Genomic DNA, 23,532 nt, shown 5'->3' with positions numbered 1-23,532 from the left:
TGTAAGTTTCCTCTTAATCTTTTGATAAATAGCAAATCTCAGGCATCAGTGTGGGTGCCTATATTATTTATCAGCGGTTACTGAAAATGAATGAATACAGTAAACCTGACATTCCTGGCCGTGCAGCCTTCGAGCAAGGGAAAGCAAGTGCTATTCCCTAATCGGGCACCCAGTCCCCACCACCACCACCTGTGCCACTCCAGCCCCATGTGTGTGGCTGAGGGGCTGGACTCATCACCCCATGCAACTCCCCCCATCCCACCCACTTGAGCCAAGTTCATAGCTAAGTGACGTCACCGGTGTGTTTGAGACCCAGCAGGCTTTGGTTGCTGTTTCTATATCTGGTCTTTGTTTTGTGGAGTAACTAGACCCTGTCAGTGCCGAGCAAGGGGTTGGGGGCATGTGAGATGCGGGGGAGAGGGGGGTTGACGGGGTGGGGGGGTACTGAGCACTTCCACCACAGCTTTGACTCATCAGAGGGCAAGTCTAAGGAGCCCCCTGATTCAGGAAGAGGCTCCATCCCTGAGAGACCTTTCCCCCTGCAGCCCTGCTAACCTTTGATTTGTAGAAATCTCGGTGAGGTTATTTTGCCATCAAACCAAATTTGCTGTAGCGTAGCAAAGCTCCCAATGCCGTCATCTGGCATGTTACAGACAAATTCCAATTACTTTTCTACTTGGAGCTATTGTTAAACACTACAAGCTAGCTGACAGTAAAATTATAAATACAGGTGTTGTCACACTACACTATAATCAGAATTTTAATTTGAATTTTCATTTGTAAAGCCCTTTTTTTTTGCACATGAAAATGGGAATAGAATTAGTTTTATTGACAGTAAAAAGACATTTTGAAAGCTCCCTAAATCATTACCTGTATTTAGCAGGAGGAAAAATTGTATATGTCCGTGTAAAAAGAAGAGTTTTATTATCACATATTTACTCATTATATTTGGTGGTAAATAAAACGGGGAAGACATGTTTGACAAATGATTGACGGAACTCACTAGGTTTTTGCTTCATCAGAACAATGGGCAGACATAAATATATATTTTGCTTTTGTTTTGTTCTGCTATTGCTAATGCAGACCTGTAGACAAAATCTTCTAGCAAATTAAGTACAGCCTGCGGGGAGTGTGCGTGCAATGCTAAACTTTGTATTTGGTAATTTTCTCTTCCTTCCCCAGCCTCATCATCGATGGCGCTCTTTTCTCTCCCCTTTGCGTGGTGGTTGGAGTGGGTTCCCCCTTCTCAAGTCCCTTTTTTTCCCTCAAGGCATTTAGTGTCGTGTCTGCCAGATTTCAGTGATGAGCAGCGAATTGCTTTTAAAGTGGGCATTATGCCAGTTCAGCAGCACAATGGAAAACCAATCTTCCAGCATTCTACTTTTGATGCTGTTATTGTAGCATTTTAGATAACTGCTGCCACAAAAAAAAAAAAAAAAGGAACGGGGAGAAAAAAAAAGATGTGCTCAATTGCTACCAGTTAGTCAAGTTAAATCCAGAGTAGCATTAAAATTACTCTGAAAACTGTTTGTCAGAGGTCACGCGCCGTCTGTGGCTGTCGCGCATCGGATAGCTGTTCTGTTCTGGCGGGTTTTCTCCCTTTATTATTACTGTGACTGACCAGCTCTCTAAATAGCCCTTCACTACCTGTTTACTTATTGTCTTCACCTCCCTGTTGAAAAAATGTGTCAAACAGAAATGTTGAAAAGTTTCTTTAAAGTGCTGGAAATAGCAGGAGAGTGAGTTGTTCAGGGTGCTAGAGTTTGTACAGTGTGAAAGAAGAAAAGGGGGGGAGCGAGAACATAATTCTCTGGTTTCTATAGCAAGATTACTGTTTTCTTCTTTTATCTTCACTTTTCAACCGCTGGGTTCACTGTTCTCCTTTTTTTAATAGCACAAATGGAATTTATCCTCTCTCCCATCTGAAGTCCCACCCCCAGCCCCCAGCCCGGCTTTGCTTGTGAATGAAAGGGACTCCTACTCAGACTAGAGGACAGATGGCAGCTGGATGTGTTGTATCTGATGTATTTTGGAGTGAGCCATATTTTTAAATTCAAGGCCAATAGATGGGCTATTTTGAGGATAGCTGTAACACTATACTTTGAGCCTGCTCTATTTCCTCATAATTTATTTAGACTTTAAAAATTACATGTATAACCTATAATCTGTGCTCGAAATAATTGGTGATCTCTTAGATGTTTTGCATTAATAATAAAAGCGACTCCAATTTCTGGGGCTGCCTGTCTTCTAAAGCGAGTATGTTCACGTCTCTTTATACCGTCTCCAATGGTGGTTCTCCTGGTGTTAATCACATCTATAATGTCATCAGAGTACAAGCCTTTTGAAGGTAGACTTTTTATGGGGGGGCTGGGGGATTGTCTGTCTTATTCATCCTTGGGCCCCCAGGACTTAGGACAGTTTCTAGCACATAGCAGCCACTAAGTAAATGTTCATTGAGTTAATCACGCATCTGTCGAATTAAAGGAGATTTACTTGTTTCTATGGGATTTTATTTTCCAAATACAGCTAGAATATCAATCTGTGCTCATGAACCAAAGCGTACTTAATTATAGTCATACTGATTTATTTTCTGATTTCCTTCCTTCACGCATACCCTATCCCATGTTGTTCTTGATACCCGGTGGGTATGCAATAAGTATTTATAGAGAAGCAAACACACGATATTGGCCTGTGCTAGATATGGTCATTTAGTGGAAGGGCTGGGGCCTAGATTAAGAGTCTCCATGTTCTCTCTTTTTTTTTTCTTTTTGGGTCACACCTGGCGTTGCACAGGGGTTACTCCCGGCTCGTGCACTCAGGAATTACTCTCAGGGGACCATATATATATATAGGATGCTGGGAATTGAACCCGTGTTGGCCGTGTGGAAGGCAAACGCCCTACCCGCTGTGCTATCCTCCAGCCCCTCCTTGTTCTCTTGTCTTTTGTTGGTCTAGGGTTCTTTCCCAGGCGTCCTGCTGGTTTTCTGAGCTCATATTCAAATGTTTTCAGCTTGCATTTTTCTTCCTTTTCTTGATTGACCACGTTTAACTTTTGCCACAGTCTGTAAGAAAGGTTGTGATTCATAGCCAGCCCATTGGCTGGTTCCATCCAGACGGGGCTCTGGTGTGAATGGTCCCATTGTGGTGGGATGCATCCACGAGAGCCTTCCTTGACCCATTCCCTCATGCTGTTTGCCTCCAATGGAATCATGGTTTCCACATTCTCTGCTCCCTGCCTCCCTCAGATCTCCCCGCTTTCATATGCCACATGAGGCAAATGGAGGCCTAAAGACACTTACCAATGCCAGGTGCTTCAGGGAATTTAGTGACTTAATCAAGAACTGTAGCTGTGCAATGGATTTACCACTTCCTTTTAACCATCAAGTTACAAAATGTGACATAGCTTTAAACAAGATTTAAAGTCAGATTTCACAAGTTATTAGGACCCATTTTGTGATTAGTCGTGGACTAAGCATTAAAAGAGCAATGGGGCCAGAGAGAGAACTAAGAGGGCTGTGCATGTCCTTTGCAGGAGGGAGGCCAGGTTCAATCCCCAGCACCACACAGTCTCTTGAGCTCTATAGGTGTGGCTGCAAAGCAAGCCGACTAAGGTCAATAGACACAAACATGTTGGCATTGAGTGTTATGGCCGTAAGAATGCAGGGCAATGTGCAGCTGCTTCTGTGCATATTAGACAAAGAAATAGATCGGGAGTGAGAGTCTCCAGCTACTAATAGGTTCTCTCCAAAGAAGGCCTTGCTCAAAGCTCTATTTTCAGCAGCAGATTAAAGGGTAGTCTTCACTTGCACCACAAGGGTTATTTATTCGAGAATATGGATGTGCAATAGTATGTTTTCTGATGTGCCCACTGACCCCCATCCAAGAGGAGTCAAAGAACAAACTGAAATAAGGATTCTGATTTTGATTAGTCCAAATTCAGACAAGTCAGACATTTGGCATTACATGGTCTTGCATCAGGATTGGCTAAAATTCTGAAGACTTCCCATCGCCTATGGAAACCTAAGAATAAGAATGCTTAAACATTAAGCATAAACATTAATCATTGTATAATTGAAATCCAAGCACAAAAATGTGTAAGTCTACAATTGTACCTCATGGTGTTTCACTAATAATTTTTTTTAAAGAATGCTGAGAATGGGGGCCGGAGCAATAGTACTGCGGGTAGGGCATTTGCCTTGCACACAGCTGACCGGAGTTCAATCCCCAACATCCCATGTGGTCCCCAAAGCACCTCAAGGAGTAATTCCTGAGTGCAGATTCAGGAGTAACCCCTGAGCATCACTGGGTGTGACGCAAAAAGCCAAAAAAAAAAAAAGAATACTGAGAATGGGGACAGAACAATGGTAGAGTTTACACATGGCCAACCCAGATTTAATGAGTAGGGGCATTTGCCTTGCATGTGGTCGACCCGAGTTTGACCCTCAGTACCCCAAATGGTCCCCCCACACACCAGAAGGAGTAAGTCCTGAGCATTGCCAGGTGTGCCCCTCCCCCCCAAAAAATAGAACAAAACAAAGACAGCTGCTGTCCTTTGTTTACTCTTCTCTCCAACCCCAAATTTCAGGACGATTTAGGAGAGGCAGTGCTTTGCCCTGTTTGACTATTTTATTTATTTATTTATGGCTTTTGGGATCATCAAGTAGGCGGGGGTCACATGGCCCCCTGGCGCCGTGTAATCCCATCAACGGCCAAGACCCAGAGACTATAAAAACCAGCTCCCGGAAGAGAACAGTGCAGTCTCCTGCCCCCGCGCCTGGCTGCCCTCGCCGAGGCCCCTTGGATGGGAGCGGGTTGAGCTTTCCTCCCCGCCCCGACCAGGGCTCCGGCAGCCAAAGACCTCCAGCCACTACCATGCTGAGACCACTCTCCGCACACATGAACGTACTGGCAGAGGGACAAAACCAGGTCCCGGAACGGCACGGCCACATTTGCGGCCGCGCAACATCTTATTATGACATCTTATTATCTCATTCCTACTTTGGACAAACTGGCAGGCTACCGAATGTAGCCTGCCCACATGGCAGAGTCTGGCAAACTCCCCATGGCGTACCCAATATGCCAAATACCAGTAACAATGATGGGTCTCATTCTCCTAAAGAGTCTTGAATATAATCTCAGGGCTAGGATGAAGGAGACGTTACTGGGGCCTGCTCGAGGCAATCAACGAATAACAGGATGGTCGTGATTCGTGATTTGGGATCATACTTAGTAATGCTCAGGGACCATATGGGATGTTCAGGATCAAACCCAGGTTGGTTGCATTCAAGTAAACACCCAACCCTCTGTGCTATTGCTCCAGCCTTTGGCTATTGTTATCCTGACATCCCTTTTCTACCACAGCTAATATTGAGGATCTGTGGGAACAAACTCTCCTAAGGAAGGAACATTTTATTTATTTATGGAGCTGTTGGGATTTTTTCAAATAATTCTTATATCTGGGCTGGAGCAATAGCACAGTGGATAGGGCATTTGCCTTGCATGCAGCCAACCCGGGTTCAATTCCCAGCATCCCATTTGGTCCCTCGAGCATCACCAGGAGTAATTCCTGAGTGCAGAGCCAGGAGTAACCCCTGTGCATCGCCTGGTGTGACCCAAAAAGCGCAAATAAATAAATAAATGATAATAAGTAATTCTTATATCTAAAGAACTGTGACTTACAAAGTTATTGGTAGTTGAGTTTTAGGGATATAATATTTTAACAGCAATTCCACCGCCAGTGTCAACTTCCCTCCACCACTGTTCCATATTCCCTCCCCACCCAAAACCTCAGCCCCATCCCCACCTGTCAACTTGACAGGCATATTACAAAATTTCGGTGGTTGCTTAGATCTCGAATTTTCAGTTTTGTTAAGTTTGTGTTTTGGATAGATGGCTCTACCTCTTACCCATATCACCAGTATAACTGAAGTCCTAATGCCTGTTCATTCATTACTTCCAATTCTCTTCTCCCCACCCACCTTAATTTCTTTCCTTCTATGTTCTCTCTAAACACTGGAGTCAAGAGTGATCTAGGCATCCTCCCTTTACTGTAATACATGTCCTTATCCAGTATTCTGTATACCCCAGATAAGTGAGATGATCCTGTGTTTTACTTTCTTCTTCTGACTTACTTCACTCAACATAATATATTCCAGTTCCAACCAACCATATTGCAGCAAGTTGAATGATTTCAGCATTCGTTGCAACTGCATAATATTCCGTTGTGTATATATACCACATCGTCATAATCCATTAATCTGTCATTGGACACCTAGGTTGATTCCATATCTTAGCTATTGTATTGGGAGTTCAGCAGTGAATAATGGTGTGCATATGTCCTTTTGAGAGTATTTTTTTGTCCTGGGAGTAGATGCCACAAAAGTGGAATTGCTGGGCCATATGGCAGTTCAGTTGCAAGGTTTTTGGGGGTTTTGTTTTATTTTGTTTTGTTGGGTTTTGGGGGGTTGTTTGGTTTTGGGGGGGGGGGTTTTGGTTGTTTTTGGAGGTTTTTTGGGGGGGTTGGGTTTTTTTTGTTTGTTTGGGGGAGTTTTGGTGTTTTTTTTTTTGCTTTTTGGGTTACACCCGGTGTTGCACAGGGGCTACTCCTGGCTCATGCACGCAGGAATTACTCCTGGCGGTGCTCGAGGGACAATATGGGATGCTGGGAAGATTCCTTCCCAGGGTTGGAAGGAAGATTCCTTCCTGGGTTGACCACATGTAAGGCAAATGCCCTACCCGCTGTGCTATCGCTCCAGCCCCCCCCAATTCTAAGTTTATTGAGAACTCTCCATACTGTTTTGCCCAGGGGTGGCACCAGACAACATCCCATCAGCAGTGGATGAGAATTCAAGAAGGAACATTTTCTGTAGGAAAATTCCAAGGGTCTTAGGAGACCAGGTGGCCTAAATGAAGCTCTCAGTAAAAACAGGTGAATGGAATTTCAGTTCTCCCTCTAGAAGTTAACAAGAATTTGTGACAGTCAGTGTCAAAGTGATTGAATGGAGCTTTCTCTTGAAAGAGATGGTTTCCTTTAGGCTTTTCCATTTCACAGGTGGCCAAGCACTGACCGCATGACCACCCCAGCTACCTGATATCGAAGGCTATAATGGTGCGGTTGAGGCACTTCAGTGGAGAGTCTGATCCTCAAAGTTGAAAGGAAAGGTTTGCCAGTGCCTGACGTAGAGAAGGTTATAAAACATGCATCCTCTTACGTCATCCTAAGGACTACCACATAAACTGAAGGAAAGAGATGCACTAACCCTGAGAAAACTGATGCAGGGGGTTTGGGGTTGGTTGGTTGGTCGGTCAGTCAGTTGGTCAGTTGGTTGGTTTTGGTTTTTCTTTTGGTTTTTGTTCCACCCATTGCAGTGTTCAGGGCTTGCACTCAATGATAACTCCTGGCCAGGCACTGAAGACTATATGGGGTGCCAGGGTTTGAACCTGAGCGTGCCAGGCAAGTGCTTTGCCCACTTTACCATCACCCCAATAGGTCATCAAGATTTGAGATTTCATCATGCATGTTCGTTTCTGATGAACCTGGTGGAGAATCCTATTTAGTGCCCCTGTAATCCTCAGGAACAGAAGACACCCCTGGTCTTCAGGTTTCCAGGAGACCAAAAATTCACATTACATTAACTAATGGAAAAACTCATCCCAGAGAGTACAGTCCTTCTGTTCATTGACTAGAAGAAGGGAAAGGGTATTAATCCTGACCCCGAAAACCTCTGATTTAATGGTTTAGTTCTCTAAGCAGATGGGCGGCCTTAATATTTAGATTGTACATGATGGGTGAGAAATACAAAACCACATCACGCATCACATTCTACATACACATTAAGTTCAGTATAGCTGAGAACTGTCCCTAGTACACCATGTTCCTTAATATATTTTCCTTGAATAAAGAGTTTGTTGGTAAGTAATGGAAGCGGCTTTACCTCAGCCTTCTCTCAGGGCTCTTTGGTGGTTTTACACCTGGTGGTGTGCAGGGGTTACTCACGGCAGTGTTCAGGACCTCGTGTGACATCAGCCATCAAATCTGGGCTTGCAGAGCAAGGAATTCTGGCCCATTGAGCTATTTCTCTGGCCCCAGCTTTTTGTTACTGTTCTTTGTTTTGGAGATATACCCAGCAGCACTCAGGAGGCCATCCACCCCAGGTGCAGTGCTTGGGCATCATTTCCAGTGGTGTTATCTCTCTCTCTCTTCGTCTTTCTTTTCTGTCCTTCTCTCTTTCCTCTCTCCTCTCCCTCCTCTCTCTCCCCTCCTCTCTCTTCTCTCTGTCTTCTCTCCTCTTTCTTCTCTCTCTTCTTTCTCTTCTCTCTTCTCTCTCAGTTTTTTGACTCATTTTTTAATTTTTTAATGAATCACCGTGAGGTACAATTACCGACTTACAAACTTTCGTGCTTACGTTTCAGTCATACAGTGATCGAGTACCCATCCCTCCACCAGTGCCCATTCTCCACCACCAATGTTCCCAGTATCCTTCCTACCCACCCTTATGCTCCACCCCACCCCGCCTCTGTGTCAGGAGCATTCCCTTTTACTCTCTCTCTCTCTCTCCCTCTGGGTGTTGTGTTTTGCAATGCAGGCATTAGGTGGCCATCATGTTCGGTTTATAGTCTACCTTCAACTGGCATCTCCTATCTCAGGCGGGCCCTCCAAGCATCCTTTACTTAGTAGTCCCTTCTCTATCTGAGCTGCCTTTTTCCCCAGCACTCTCTCATTTAAAGATGTTAAATTTTTCTCCCTTTGGGGCTGGAGCAATAGTATGGCAGGTAGAACATTTGCTTTGTGCACAGCCAACCAGGGTTCAATCCCCAGCATCCCATATGGTCCCCTGAGCACCACCAGAACTAATTCCTGAGAGCAGAGCCAGGAGTAGCCCCTGAGCATCACCAATTGTGACCCAAAAAGAAAAAAAAAACTTCGGCATTTACCCTGAGTCTGTGAGTTTTTTAGAATACATTTCCCATCAGCTTGACCAAAAAAGGATTTATTCCTGGGGCCGGAGTGATAGCACAGTGGGTAGGGCATTTGCCTTGCATGCAGCCAACCAGGTTCAATTCCCGGCATCCCATATGGTCCCCCAAGCACATCCAGGAGTAATTCCTGAGTGAAAAGCCAGGAATAACCCCTGACCATTGCTGGGTGTGACCCAAAAAGGAAAAAAAAAACTTTATTCCTATTTCTGTGTAGTTTATCATCTGGCTAGGTTAGTGTCCCTCACTGACAGGCAGTTTCTGGGATGCCCCACATGATCTCTACTCCTTGGTAGGATCCCTTCAGTATGGGCTGAGCCAAGTGAAAAGGGGATGGGGCATTGCTTCTGAGATTCGCTAACAAAAACCATGAGTTCCGGGTGAGCAGACGCTCATTCACTGGGAAACTCGGGCCTACCTATGGCCTACTGCATGGTTAAGCCCTCATGGCAAGGGTCAACAGACTGAGCAGAGAATTTAGTCATTTGTGGAATTGCTCTGTTGCCAGAATGCCCATTCACTTTAGAGTAGTGGAAAACGTTTCCTCCTCCCCCTCCATGAAGAATGTAGTTCTCACCACCTTGGGGCATGACATTTAGAGACACACAAGGCCCATCTTGGCAGAGTATGTGGGCTACCCACGATCAAATGGAGAACCCCAGGAATATTGAGGCTGGGGCTCACTAGGCGCTCCCATCTCCAGTATGCAGAACGAAAGGGTGTTACAGGAGGCTTACTTTAAGCCAAGGATCCAAGAAGGCACCCCCTCCCTCTTTCATCTCCACTGGCCAGTGGCCCCCAACTCTGGCCTTAGCTGGCTATTGTCTTCATGTCCGCTCCTAAGACCCAACAGCAGATCCATTGGTTTACAGGAGTCGCAGCTGTCCCTGGCACAGCATGAGTTGTGAGAACAGGAGCCTGACAAGAGGAAGATGCCCAGAGGATGAAGAAGCAATCAAGGCAGGGCCTATGTCCGTTTTCCTTTGACCCCAAGAGGACCAGAGCCCAGCTAGTGGTGCTGCGTTTGGCCCATTCCCTGACCTGCCCATCATACACACGTGCTTCTACTCTTCTCTCATCTATGACAAATGACCATTTACACGGCATCATAGCTTTTACCACCTGACTCTCACCAGCACTGTCAATGAGTAATGTTTCTGGAGCCTTTAGTTTGATCCCAGACTGCCTGGGCAACTAACCCTTCAACCTCTTCGTTCACCACAGTGAAGAAAAATAAGCGGGTTTTGACATAAGAGCCCACCACTGAATCCAAAATTTCAAGTACCAACCTCCAGTCTACTTAATGCATTTAATGACTACATTTTGTTTCCCTCCCTTCTGCCCTTTCCACCCAAGACTGTGCTGTTCCATGCACATCGCATGTCTAACTGTGTTGACTCTTTCAGAGTAAATGAGTTATCTTGTGGGTGGAGTGTGTCACCAAATAGCATGAGTCTGAATCAGGGTTTTGGGGGGGGAGAAGGGTGGGGTTCACACGAGCGATGCTCAGGGGTTACTCCTGTCTCTGCATTCAGCAGTGCTGGGGGAACCATATGGGATACCACAGATCAAACCTGGGTTGGCCACATGCAAGGCAAGCTTCTATCTGCTACCTACCATACTTGCTATCTACCGCTACCTACCGCTTCTATCATACTCTCCGACCCCAGTCTAAATATTTTAGAAGTGAAGGAAGTAGAGATTAAGATAGTTAAACATCAAGATTAGAAAACGATTTGTGAATAATAAGGAAAATGTAGGGGCCAAAGCTATATAGTACAGTAGGTAGGGTGCTTGCTTTGCATATGGCCTACCCGGGTTCTATCCCTGGCACCCCACACACCCCTCACCCCCACCAAGCATTGTTGGGAGTGATCTCTGAGCACAGAGCCAGGAGTAAGCCCTGAGCATTTCCAGGGGTAATACAAAAAATAATGGATTGTGTATACGTTTTAGATATTGTTACTGATGCGGTAGTGATGAGAAATGTTACTTCTGTGCTAGGAGGCTGTGACATCTGGACAAACCTGGAAACTTCGTAAATTTTCCAATTCTGGGAATCTTGAAAAACACATGGTAGACAGATAGCTTAGAGAGTTGAGCAAATACTCTGCATGTAGGAGACCCAGGTTCAATGCTCAGCACTCCTTGGTCCTCTGAGCACTGCTGTACCCTAAGAAAAATAAAAAAATAAAAGCAGGCATGTAGTTCCTCTTTCTCACAAAAGCCTATGCATGGGGTTGGGTGGAGGAGACCCTGATTAAACTCCCCAGGCGATCTTCCTTTCTAGCTTCCCAGAGCATTGCTGGCCTGAGGCTACTGACCCTTTCTTATCTGTCAGCAGACATCAATTGGACATTAAAATATTTCCAGTATTCCACTTTCTCATGACTTCTTGTGTATTTAAAAATAGTTCCAGGACCAGAGCAGTCGTGTAGCGTGTAGGGCGCTTGCCTTACACATAGCCCACCTGGGTTGGATCCCGGCACCATTTATGGTCCTCTGAGCCCTTCCTGGAGTGATCCCTGAGCACAGAGCCAGGAGTAAACGCTGAGCACCGCCAGGTGTGGCCCCAAAACCCAAAAATAAATATTATTTTTTTAAATAAAATTAGTGTCCCATTCTCCTGATGGTTGCTCTCTGTCCCATTGGTTTTGATTAAGTGACAAGTTTGTGGAATAGCAAGTTCTGAAGGGTATTTGCAAATTGTGGTAGTGGGCATTAGAGGAAAAATTCTCACATTCTCCACTGCACAGTAACTCAGAACTCTAGGCCTTTGGTAGTGTTTCTCATTAATAAAACGTACTTTAGTGTTAGTTACTGCTCATTGAAGACCCACATTTTGTTCCTACTTCTTCTACCTAAATGTGGTATAGAACCACGTTGGAGCATAAATTTTTTTCTCAGTGTATCCAGAACAGAATTCTGATGGTTAAAGTGTATAGTCCTCTTGTATACCATGATGATGGCTCTTTTAAACATTAGGGTCTTTTTTAAAAATTGAAATAAAGTCATTGTGATTCATAGAACATTCTGTAATACAGAGATACGTGTAAAATACAATCTGTGTACCTGATTGCAGGTAACAGAGTTAAATGTGCCGGCAATTTCAAACACAGTTTGATATTTCCTATAATAAAATATAATGCAAAAAAATTAAATATCCAATATCAATGGATTCTAAATGGTTTTGATATTTCTTTTTGTCCTTTCCCATGAAGAGTAATTTATTTCCCTTTTTAAAGTGTGGGCAGAATGATTACTAGCGCACAGTAATGTAATTGTGTTGCATTGATAAAATAAAAATTGTCCTTTATCTGTGTCCTGATCATGTTCAATTTACAGGCTGGCTTCTCTGCCACCTCTTCAGTGCTTTGAGTATTCCAGTTCTCCTCCCTTCCTGCTCTGAGAGCGCACAGAACTGTTTGAAATCCACTGGTACAATTGTCAAATCAATTATTCATTCTCTGCAATTATGCTCGCACAAAGAACATTTTGCTGGTCTGAATGATGATTAAATTAACAGCTATTCCAGCTGCCTGATAACATCTAATAGAATATTCATAAGCCCAAAATGGAATGAATTATCTCCATTAACTTCATCATGCTCACTTAATTACATGCTTGTTATTGTATTTACACCTTGTTAGATACCGCTGAAGCTGATCCAGTGGCTGGCCGGGAATTGGAAGCGTCTGTCATGGGGCAGTTGGAGCGCGTTTTGTAGGAAATGCTATTTATTTTAAATGCTCCACCTGCTGGGAGCCGAGGTTAGTCAGCAGCACTGAGATGAATTGGGAAACGGGGTGTAAAAAGAAATAATGTGCTTCTGACAGGCTCCGTGGCTTTTAAGTTGCTCTCATTCAGCCACTTCACAAAAAATTATTTTATTCCATCTCTCAGTGATGATGACATGATTGCTTTTGGGTAATCATTTACCATTCTGATTTTATTTTTTGAAGTAAATTGTCTGAAGTAATAGGTTCTTGGAATTACAGCGTGCCTTGCTTTTTTCTTAGAACTTTATTTAAGCTTGTCTTCCAGCATTTAACCCGAGGCCCCTCTTTCGTTTGATCTTCTAACTTTATTTATACAACAGTGCTTAATGATCCTGCACAATGTGGTTTTTTTTCCCCTTTCTGCACCCCCCCCCTAAATTCTGTCCAGTGTAGTTGACAGTACTTTTTATAACCTCAGCAAGGGGGCTGCATGGGCAATTTTCTTCCGACATGACAAATACAAACACCCCAAACCCAACCCTGATAGCATCACTTCATTCAGTTGAAAGGAAATTTCTGATCTCTTTCAAGGTGACTCTTTCTCCACTGAAACATGGTAAGGGGCGTGATTCTTCCCTCTTTTTCTTGCTCTCAGTGTGGTATTCTGCGCATTCGTTTGCCCTGTCTCCTCCCTTCTCCCGTCACCCTTTGCTCTTCCCCAAACTTCACTGACCAGCCCTTCCTGGGCGGGGGGCGGGGGGGTCTCCAACACCTTCGTCTGTTTGCTGTGTGAAGGGTCACTGTTCCCCTCCACCAGGCTGCTGCAAGCCTATATCTGTGGAACATGAACCAGGCCAAAGACAGAGAGAATTATAATCACACTTCTAAATACTTGTCAGATCAGCCCAGTAGAGCACTTGAGCTAAACCATGGATATTTTATTCTGTTTGAAGGCTGTATTTTGGTATCAACAAAAAAGAAGAGAAAAAGAAAACCGACGATAATTATTTATAAGTAGAATGGAGCTTGGGTAGTAGACTAACAGCAAGACTCTTCAGCCGTTGGAAACATTTTAGCATCTAAGATGCGATTGAGCAGGCACCACTGGGCTTCCAGGCGCTGGGTGGTCGGACAAATGCCTCATACTCTGGGTGCCTGGCACTGTGCCCTAGGTGTGGTTTGGCTTTGGGGTTTGGGGATTTTTTTTTCCCCTGTGGGAGAATTGAATGGAAGGTGATGGTTTTGGATTTCTTGTTTTGATTGAGAAATGTTTACAGACTTGTCATTCGATTTGGAACCCTAAATGTGTTTGTCTTTGAAACACGGGTGTCACTTGAGACCGTAAAGATGATGTGCGTGACCGTGGCTTGGTTCCTGGTAGATGTTCCAGAAGGACATAACCAGGCCCCAGGCTCCAGCAGCTCCCCATAGGTTGGGATGGTTTGAAATCGTAGACAGGTTTCCTTTCAGAATTCCTTGAGCTTCCTGAAGCATTCTGCCCCTCACGGCAGGCTCCTCTTGCACAGAGCGAAGGAGGCTACGGATTAGAAAAGGAGGGAGAGCTGAGAACTGTATGCAATTAAAAAGCTGACTGAAATTATTACCTGATTCCATAATTGACAGAATATTTAATTCAGATATAGTAAATTGACACACCTCTACACAGAGACAATTATGACTGACTGTATAACACCTGACAGAATCAATTATAACTGACTGTTGTTTGATACCTTTGCACAGAAATAAATGAAACAGACATTCAGAACCGAGACGGCGGCTGCCTGTGTGCCTGCGCCTGGCTTAATTACAATCGAATAACCAGTAGGCAATGTGTAATGTAGCCTCCTGGTTTCTGGTTCATTGTGTTTCTTTAAGTCCAAAAAGAATCTTAGAAAGAGGAAAGCCGGAAAGCGATGGTTGGCTCACTGGTACCAAAAGATCCAAAGTCGAGAAGGTTTTCTTAGATAAGAGAAAATTCTGTTTTCCAAGTCATCCTGGCACTAACATCCTAACATCTATTGAAGTCAACTTTACCCTGCAGGTGCCAGTCTAGTTCATGCTGTACAGAAAAATACCTGTAACATGTGTGATTTGGGGGTTTGACCATCTTCATTTGTACCAGCCAACTCTTTAATTAGCCATTTGTCTTGTCTGATAAAATAATGCATGAGTAATATGGAGGCTGGGTTTTCCCCCATCGTTTTCACAGGGGTCAGTCAGGGACAGGATCATTTTTGTCATTGCTATCTAACCCTAAGGAGTCAGCGTGCGTGTCGAGCGGTCAGGGTAAATAAGCTGCAGATAGATACATGTTTCCCCCAATGTTATTCCCAAGAAAAACACATGAGCTTCACTGGTGTGTTAAGATGAGTGATTTCCGGTGCTGCTTGAATCCATTAGTGTACATTTTGCTGATGTACTTGTCTGCTGGAGGAGCATTTCCTTCCCGAATCGGGAGGAAGTTCGGATCTTTTGTGCTGCTTGTTGAGACAGCAACAAACACGGCCAGTGGCCCTCGGCCGGGCTGGCTCTCAGTCTTCTCTCCCTCTCCCGGGACCTGTGAGAGTCATTGTCCTTGGGGCCCGGACTGTGGCACCTGCAGCTGCAGGAAGGGTCGGCCTACTGCCCTCGCACCTGCTTCCCCCCTTGAGTTCTAAATTGATTGATCGGTATAGAAAGAAACAAGGTAAGGATGTCATGCACCACCTTACATGGGGGTCTTGGGGCCAAAGGAGAAGAGAGACACTGAGAAGGGGCTCACCCCTCTGCCCTCGCAGCTCCCCCCCCCCGCCGCAGTGCACTCTGGGACAGCTTGTGCAGTTGTTGCAGGGAAGAGCTTCCCTGCGCTATCGATTCCAAGGGTGCGGGGAGGGGCAAGTGTGAGCTTTTCTCTGCGTCTCTCACTGGCGGCCTGGGCTCACGCCTTGGCCATATTGACTGGCCGTGGGATATGCCGGTGGTCAGTTGTCACTTACGAAGAAGAGCCGCCGAGTGACGCTGGTTGTCATTCTAACGCTGTGGCGTGGCAGCGCAAATAGTCCCCTTTCTAACCAACCCGGTGGGAAAAGTCAATATCCCATCAGCAGAGGAGGCAAACGCATCAGGAGCGGTGCCCTCTCTCTTCCTCCCTGCCATGCAGCTCTTGAAATGTGCCCTCCCTGGGCCCACCACATCCGGGTCAGTCATTCTCATGCCTCGGGTTGGGGCGCCATTGTTGTGCATCACAGCCCCATAATTAGACCTTTCCCAGTGTCTTCCCTTAAGGCAACAAAATGGGTCTCAACGGGGCCCCTCTGGGTCTCCTCCTCCTCTCTTTGTCCACCGCTTTGGGCTTTGGGTATGTGAATCCTCTCCCTAGAACTTTTCGTTGTTTGGAAAAGGCAAGTGATATCCTTTAGAAAAGGTTGCGGAGAACAAATGTGAACGTGTGGCTGAGAAACAAAAATCCTGAGCCCCAGTTTTCATTTTTCGATTGTTGTGTAGATGTCAGTATGCCTGCTGGGGATGGGGGTGGGGGTCCTGACTCCACCTCCACTGCCTCCAGAGCAGAATGCGCGCTCTGTGTCCCAGGGGATCAGCTCGGTGGCGGTGGCAGGTTCCCTGAGCCAGAATATGGGTATGTGTTTGTTCAAGGAGACCCCTCACAGCCCCTCCCCGGGGGGTCCCTCAAAGCTCCAGTGAAAACTGTGCCTCGTCTTGGAGGCCGAGCAATAGTGCAGCGCGCAGGGTGCTTGTCTCGCTCACAAGCGACCCAAATTGCATCGCTGGGCCCCTCCAGTGGGCGATTCTTGAGTGCAGAGCCAGGAGTAAACCCTGAGCTTCACAGAGCGTGGCCAACAAACAAGCAAGCGCCTTATCTCATCCCCCTTGGGCAGGGTTCTCTTCTGTGGATAGCGCCCTGCAGCCCAGAGTGGGTCAGGTACTTGCCTTGCACCGAGCCAGCCCCCGGGTTGAGTCTGGTACCCCATAGGATACCCCAAGCCCGCCACAAGTGAGCACTGAGCACCGCCAGATGTGCACCCATACTCACTAACCCACGAGAGAGAGAGAGAGAGAGAGATCAGACCATGAGGAACCCCAGCCAAGGGCTGGAGAGATAGTGTGGACCTTGCTGCCAGTCCTGCAGCTGACCTCTCAGCACGACAGAGGGACAAGGAGAAGCCCACTAAGGCCAAGCTGATCTGGGGAGTTGGTGCTGGGGGCCATGAGCTCTCACTTCCCTCGAGACCAGCTCAGTTTCCGGCCACATCCATCCTTGCGTGCTTTGCACACATTGGCCCGAGCTCCGGGCCAGGGTGGTGTCTGTGAGCACATTGGCGTGGCCAAGCGGTGGGGTCAGCAGGGGGGAAGTGGGGGCCAGGCCAGGTTTCTGCAGGCACCTGGGCCCCAGCCTGGAATCCCCCCATCCAGGGATTAGGAGCACTTCCGGGAGCTGTGCCCCTTTTCTAATGCCTGAGGAATACTGAATGGGCTTTGAAGAAGAGACTTGTAATCCTTTTATTCTTTTATTTCTCTTCAGATAAATTGAGGAAGCAGTATCTGAGCGCCAAAGTTCTTCAGGACTACAAAAAACTCAAGAACACAGCCGAGCAGTTCCTGTCCCGAAGCGGCTACTCTGAAGTGAACCTCAGCAAGCTCTTCGCTGACTGTGCAATGAGGGCCTGAGGGAACCCCAGAAGTGCGCTGATCCCCTGCCTTGGCCTCACTGGCCCAGCAGCTGTTTGCTTCGGGGCTGCACGTTCATGGGGGAGGGGAGGCCGAGGGGGCCGCAAACTTGTTCAGCCTGCTAAACTTCAGAGAAGACGCGAGCACCCACTTTCTCATACCCCCACAGGACCATGGGACCCCGGATCCCTTCGCTGCACTCCCGGGGTGCTTTTGCTGCTTCATGCTTGGGACTGGAATTCTGGGGGGTGGGGGGATGACTAAGGGAAGGGAAATCCAAAGGCACTGGGTCACAAGGACCCCAGGCTTTGCCCCGGTGCCTCAGCAAATGTCCCTCCTAAAAGAGAGGTTCATCAAGCCTGCTTGGAGTGCTAACATTTTGCTTTTTCAAAATCACGCCAGTCAAACTCAGTTCGAACCCTAGTGCTTCCAGCTGCTGTTGCCAGCAGTGGCCCGTTTGTCTACTTTGCTGGTTTGTCTCGATGTGCGGAGCTGGGGTGCATGTGGAAGGCCTGCACTTCTTCAACAGTTGAAACAGAGCTCACTTGTTTATTGAATTGCTTCAGAGTCCAACACACACACACATACACACACACACACACACACACACACACACCACCACCACCACCACCACCACTACCAGGCAGGTGTTTCGCGCTCACATTCCGTTTTATTTCCCCTTATGTGAAAAAATCCAAGTAAAGATTTATACAAGAGAAAGGCACATTTAAAATAATTTGACATACCATTTCATTATAAATGCATAGAGGGTAGAGGTTGGGGTGAAACTTTGCCTGAAGGGATGGTTCGTTGGCCCCGTTTTTCTCATCACAACATTGCTCTCTTCGCCAGATGCCAAATGGATTTCAGTATAGCAGTTCTCTCTTACATTATTGGTAAGACCATAGCAACAATCTACTTTCCTTGTACAGCTGTGCTATATTTTTTTAAAGTTATCTACCTATGTGTTTTATTAAAAAAAATATGTTCGACTCTTTTTACTTAAGAATAAAGTTCTCTAAAGGGAAACCAGTTGTGGTGAATCATTCTCATGTGCCAAGAAGTGACTGGAGGGACTGGAGAGATAGTTCTGTGGGTAAAGCATTTACCTTGCATGCGGCCACCTGGATTTGATACCCAGCAGCCCAGGTGGTTCCCAGGAGTGATTCCTGAGTGCAGAGTCCAAAAGTAACCTCTGAACACTGTCAGATGTGGCCTGAAAACAAAAGAAGTGGCTAGAGGGTAGCCAGGTACGAGGCTGGTACTTAACTCAGAGGTACTCGGCATGCTAGATTCTAAGGGGCAGTCTGGAGAGTTTCTGTGGCCATGGGGAATTTTAGGAAATGAAATGTAGTTTCTCATGTGCCTCATGAACGTGGACAGTCAGAGGACTAGGTAAAGAGTCCGGTAGTATTTGTACCTGAGACCAATCCCATATGAGATCTCCCAGCTCAGAGCCTAGGGAAGACATATGTTAACATTGTGGAGACGGAACTGCCGAGATCCTGCCTTGTCATCTCTTTGCTCATCCTCAGTCTTTTCCTCCTTGTTCCTCTGCATTCTTACACTCAGGTCCTAAGTAAAATCACTTTGGGTCTAGGACTTTATTTGTTCATTGATTACTGCCTTAGTCCTTCAGCTCTGCAACCTGTCACAACTTGGCATCCCCAAGTTGCTTCGGGCTTGGTGAGGTTTTGCCTGCTATTTTCATAAATGGTTATCGAGATGGTTCTCTGGGGGGTTTTCATTTTGTTTTCTGAAGAGAAGACATGTTTTCACTGATTTCTTGCACTGGGGTTATGGTAAATACATCTCAAGAATCAGCCTCAATTTGATGATCCAGAAATTCCAAGAGACTCAAATAAGTCCAACCTGGCTGCTTTTCCTGTGTTTGCAGCTAAACCATTATCACTTGTGTGAGAGCAGGAGCCATTTGTGTAGATAATCTATGGAAAGTCACCATTTCTTAGCACAGCGCCCCCAACGCAGTTGGTGTTCTCGTACTGATTTGTAATTCCAGCTTGGTCGAGTCCAGAATTTCAGAGAAAATTGAAACCGCGACTTTGACTTTAAAATCTTGTGTTGTAAGGGTCTCTCTCACAGTCATTCCATTAAAAAGTTTAAAAAATAATAATATTAGGGGCTAGAGCGATAGCACAGCAGGTAGGGCATTTGCCTTGCACACGGCCGACCCAGGTTCGATTCCCAGCATCCCATATGGTCCTCCGAGCACCACCAGGAGTAATTCCTGAGTGCAGAGCCAGAAGTAATCCCTGAGCATCGCCAGGTGTGACCCAAAAGGCAAAATAATAATAATAATAAATCTTGTAGTGGGGCTGGAAAGATAGTATAGTGGGTAGATCACACGCTGGAGTGATAGTACAGTGGGTAGAACCAAAACATAACAAAGAAAGCCAATAGTTCTCTCTTGGAAGATTTGAACACCATACGCTCAGCTTTCTGTGTAAAGGTGGCTACTCGTTGGCTTTCTTTTGCTTTTTGAGGTATTTTGAGACTACACCTGACTGTTCTCAGGGCTTTTCAACCCGGCTGTACTATTATTCCGGCCCTCCTTGGCTTCCGTGGTTTCACCCATAAGTTTCCATGATTCCCCATATTTGCCTCCTGCTCAAGTGTTAAAGTGACAAGATGAAACAAGCCAAGTTCACAGGATAGAGTGAGTACGGTGAGTGCTCCTGAGGGCCAGTGGCTACACAGTGGTGCGAGGAGAGGCCTAGCCTGTTTAGGACCACCGTGCCAGTTTTTGAAAGAAGCCAAGACTCCAGAGAGTCCATCATTTCTTGATTTCTAAACTTTGGCGACTGATTTTGTTGTTGTTAAATGTATGACTGTGGGGCAGCCTAAACTTTTGGGTTCAACTTCATTGGCCAGTTTGGGAATGATACCCAGAAAGAGCCTCTCAGAACCTCCCCTGCTGAAGTCGCCTCATCCCACAGCAGGCTGTGCATTCATCTACGAAACTATTTGCTAACTGGCAACTCTCCTTCCTAGAGAGGAGGCCTGAGGTTGACAATCCTACCAGAAGCAAAGAGAACTGGGGGGAATTTTCGTTTCTCTGGGAAACATTGGCCAAGACACGGGGGATGAACCAAAGCTCACAGCTTACAGATTGGTGCTTGGGAGAGGGTTTCAAAGGGAGATGCGTTCACTGCCCCTACTGTCCACTTCTGCAACCTCCCTCCCCGTGCCCCCCCTCACACATACACACACACACACAGCACACACACACGCAAACCTCAACATGCTTTTTGCAACCTTTCATCTCAAGCACGTTAGCTTGGCAGAGGATACAATTCCCTCTCTCGTGTCAGCATTTCACCAACAAACCAAGCCCCAGATTCTTGTGAGGCTCCCCCAGCTGACAGTTTCGCTCAATTCAGTGCTCTCGTCCCAAACCCCCAAACTTCAAGCTGCTTTCTTTGCCTTCCTCTCTCCCTCTCTCTCCTCTCTTTCTCTCACTCTTTCTTTTTCTCTCTCCCCTTCTGCCCCGCTCTTTCTCGGCTCACCTAAATATTTCTTAATTGAACGGTTTGCTGTGGAGCTTCCTTATAGCAGTTTAATAGATTAACTCATCTGAGCCAGCCTCAAATTTCAGATTAAAATTCCTTCATCCCGAAGGCAGCATTATCAGGTTGTTGGAGGCTGTTTTCAAACCTTGGTTTTGAATAGCAGCGGCTCTGCATTAATTTAACCACTAAGCTAATAAGTAGGTTTCGTTTTGTTATGCTAAGCTTTATTGCTTTTCTTTTGATCAGAATGGTGTTGTTGAGCAAAGCAGCAGACAAGGCATTCTTTGATGAGGGAATTAGTGCTCCATTCTTCCTCTATTATTCATAGCGCAGTGGAATATGTAAGTACCTGAGGGTGTCAAAGGAGCGCAGGTTCTATTGCAAAGTGCTCGCCTTGTTTCTCTCAATAGCTGACTATGAGATGATAAACCGCTTAATACACTGTGCTAATTGGATGAGAGCAAAAAGAGATGGGAATTAAGGCGAGGCAAAAGGAGAAAGTGCAACCAGCCTTCAATTCACTCTTTCACCACTTTAGCAGCACCAAAGGAGGCACAAGCTTTCTATAAGCAGACTAGAGGTTTTGTGCAGAGATAAAATGAACGTGTTAGTGGATTCAAGTAATACACTAATTATTGCACAGTATAAATACCACTACTGGTTTTATAACAGGGAGGTAAACTTCTTTTGAGAGGGTTATAGGATTGCTTGGCAGTGGTGTAGAACCTAATAAGGGCCCAGAGTAATAACCCCCTGGATTAACAAAATTGCTGCTTGTAGAAGTATGATTCAGGCTTTTACGAAGATTTCCGGAGAATGAATAAAAATGACTGAATGACATTTCTTAATGTATAACTGGTAATCGCTCCCTTTTCTTTAAAGAAAAAAATGTATACTTCAAACTGGACTGTTAATAACGTCCAGGGACAACACGACGACTTTTTCCTTTGAAAAATGCTTTTTTCCCCCTTCAGGTAGCACGTTTTTCTTTCTCCCCAGCCCCCAGCCAGGCTACCACCATCAAGTTAAATATGCAGTTGCTCCGGGGAACTCTTCCAAAATACCATTTTAGGCCCCATTTAAGACCCCCTTCATTCACACACTTTTGTGTATACACATACACACATGCGTACGTACACATTTTTTGCTTCTAAAAGCAAGTTGAGCTATCCCACGTATAATTTTCCTCTCCTCTAACATCAGCCCCCTTCTCCATTCTAGTAAGATCTCCACACGTAACGACACACACAAAAAAAGACTAGTACGGGCGCCTTGTTCCTTGGTTTTACAAACCAGAACCCACAGGAGACCTGTCACCAATTGGCGGGGAACAGCAGTAAGAGGGGGGGACCGGAAGGGGACTGGCCTGGGCCAAGTCTGATGACAAACTGAAGACTTGAGTTTCAAGTCCTGGGGTTCCCAAACCTTCTCTTCAAGAGCCTGCTGTCCCATCACCAACCTGACAGACGTCCAGGACCCAGGCCAGCAGAGTAGGGGCGTGCATAGGGTGGTGACAAAACTTTGGAGAAAGTTATAACAACTGCCTCCTGCCTTTACACTGGGACAGATTGTCTTGCCCCATTCGTCATCCTTCCAGCTGGAGCTGGCCCAACTACTCCTCACTCCAAGGTGCTATGGGGGCAGCCCTGGGAAAGCAGATGTGTGCTACTGGCTACGTCCGCTCTATGGCAGGGCAGGGAGGGGGGGGAGCTCTCAGCTCCCGGGACCTGTATCTTCCTCCATGATGGAAGAGGTTTGCTTAGGGTTGGGGGGGGGGGGTGTCAGACGCTCCCAGCATTGTGACCGCGTTCCCAGATATTGGGGCCAAATTGGGTTGCCATTCATTAATAATGCTCACAATAAGATTAAATCATTCTGGAAAATCTCATAAAATCCCCCTAAGTACGCTCCAGTGGCTCTTTCCAATCCCCATCATTCAGCACTTGGGGAGGTTTGGAAGGAGAAGAAAATTGGTTTCTTTGCTTTTAATGCTGCTTTGAAAAGATACTCAGAGTTTGTCATGCGTGACATGTCACATGTTTAATGTGGACTTGCTGGAAGTCAGGGGGTCTTTAGCGTGTGATATTTATGGGGAATATTAAGTGCAGAATGAGGTCCCTCCAGCTGGGGAAAGTTGAAAGACTAGGAGGCCCAGGACCAGGCTTGTTTGCGGCATCAGAATGACATAGGATTAAGAGTTTGTGAAACAAGGCGAGGGGTTCTCATTGGCCAGTAATAAATGTAATCCTTGGAGGTAATTTCACGCAATTTGCTTCTGCTCCATGGAAGGGTCAAATGAGAAAAAATGACTTAAAAAAGAGTTCATTAACAGGAAGAATGGTACTGTTTCTCGTATACCATCCAACTGGCAGCCTGGTGCGCGAAAGGAGAAAAAAAAATCCCTACCTAAACAAAAAGCCAAAATCGACGGAAAATTGATATTGACCACCAAAAAGAGAAAAGTTTTTTTTACCCCTCATGCTCCTCAAATTCCAGAGAGTCCCAGTCCTGCCCAGGGAAAGAGGCTTCCCCCCAGAGGCCTGTGGAGGCTAAGGGGAACCAGATCCTCAGATGGGGGAGTTCCGCCCACAGGCCCCATAACTCCAGAGGGGAGCTGGCGGCCCTAGACCTGACTCCTCCTT

The 23,532-nt window shown here is 46.0% G+C and overlaps 1 protein-coding gene across 1 annotated transcript in view; it reads left to right on the top strand.

Annotated features, from left to right (window-relative positions):
- Window positions 1–18,383, top strand: part of POLA1 (DNA polymerase alpha 1, catalytic subunit) — a 341,043-nt gene extending 322,660 nt beyond the window's left edge. The window contains exon 37 of the mRNA XM_056131121.1: window positions 17,215–18,383. Coding sequence (XP_055987096.1) covers window positions 17,215–17,360 — 146 coding nt within the window. The 3' untranslated portion in view covers window positions 17,361–18,383. The remainder of the gene's footprint in view (window positions 1–17,214) is intronic.
- The last annotated feature ends 5,149 nt before the right edge of the window (window positions 18,384–23,532 follow it).

This window comes from Sorex fumeus, unplaced genomic scaffold (assembly GCF_029834395.1).
Source record: "Sorex fumeus unplaced genomic scaffold, SorFum_2.1 ptg000086l, whole genome shotgun sequence".
NCBI lineage: Eukaryota > Metazoa > Chordata > Mammalia > Eulipotyphla > Soricidae > Sorex > Sorex fumeus.
Note: the sequence above shows the minus strand (reverse complement) of the source record. Positions and strands in the feature narration are given on the sequence as shown.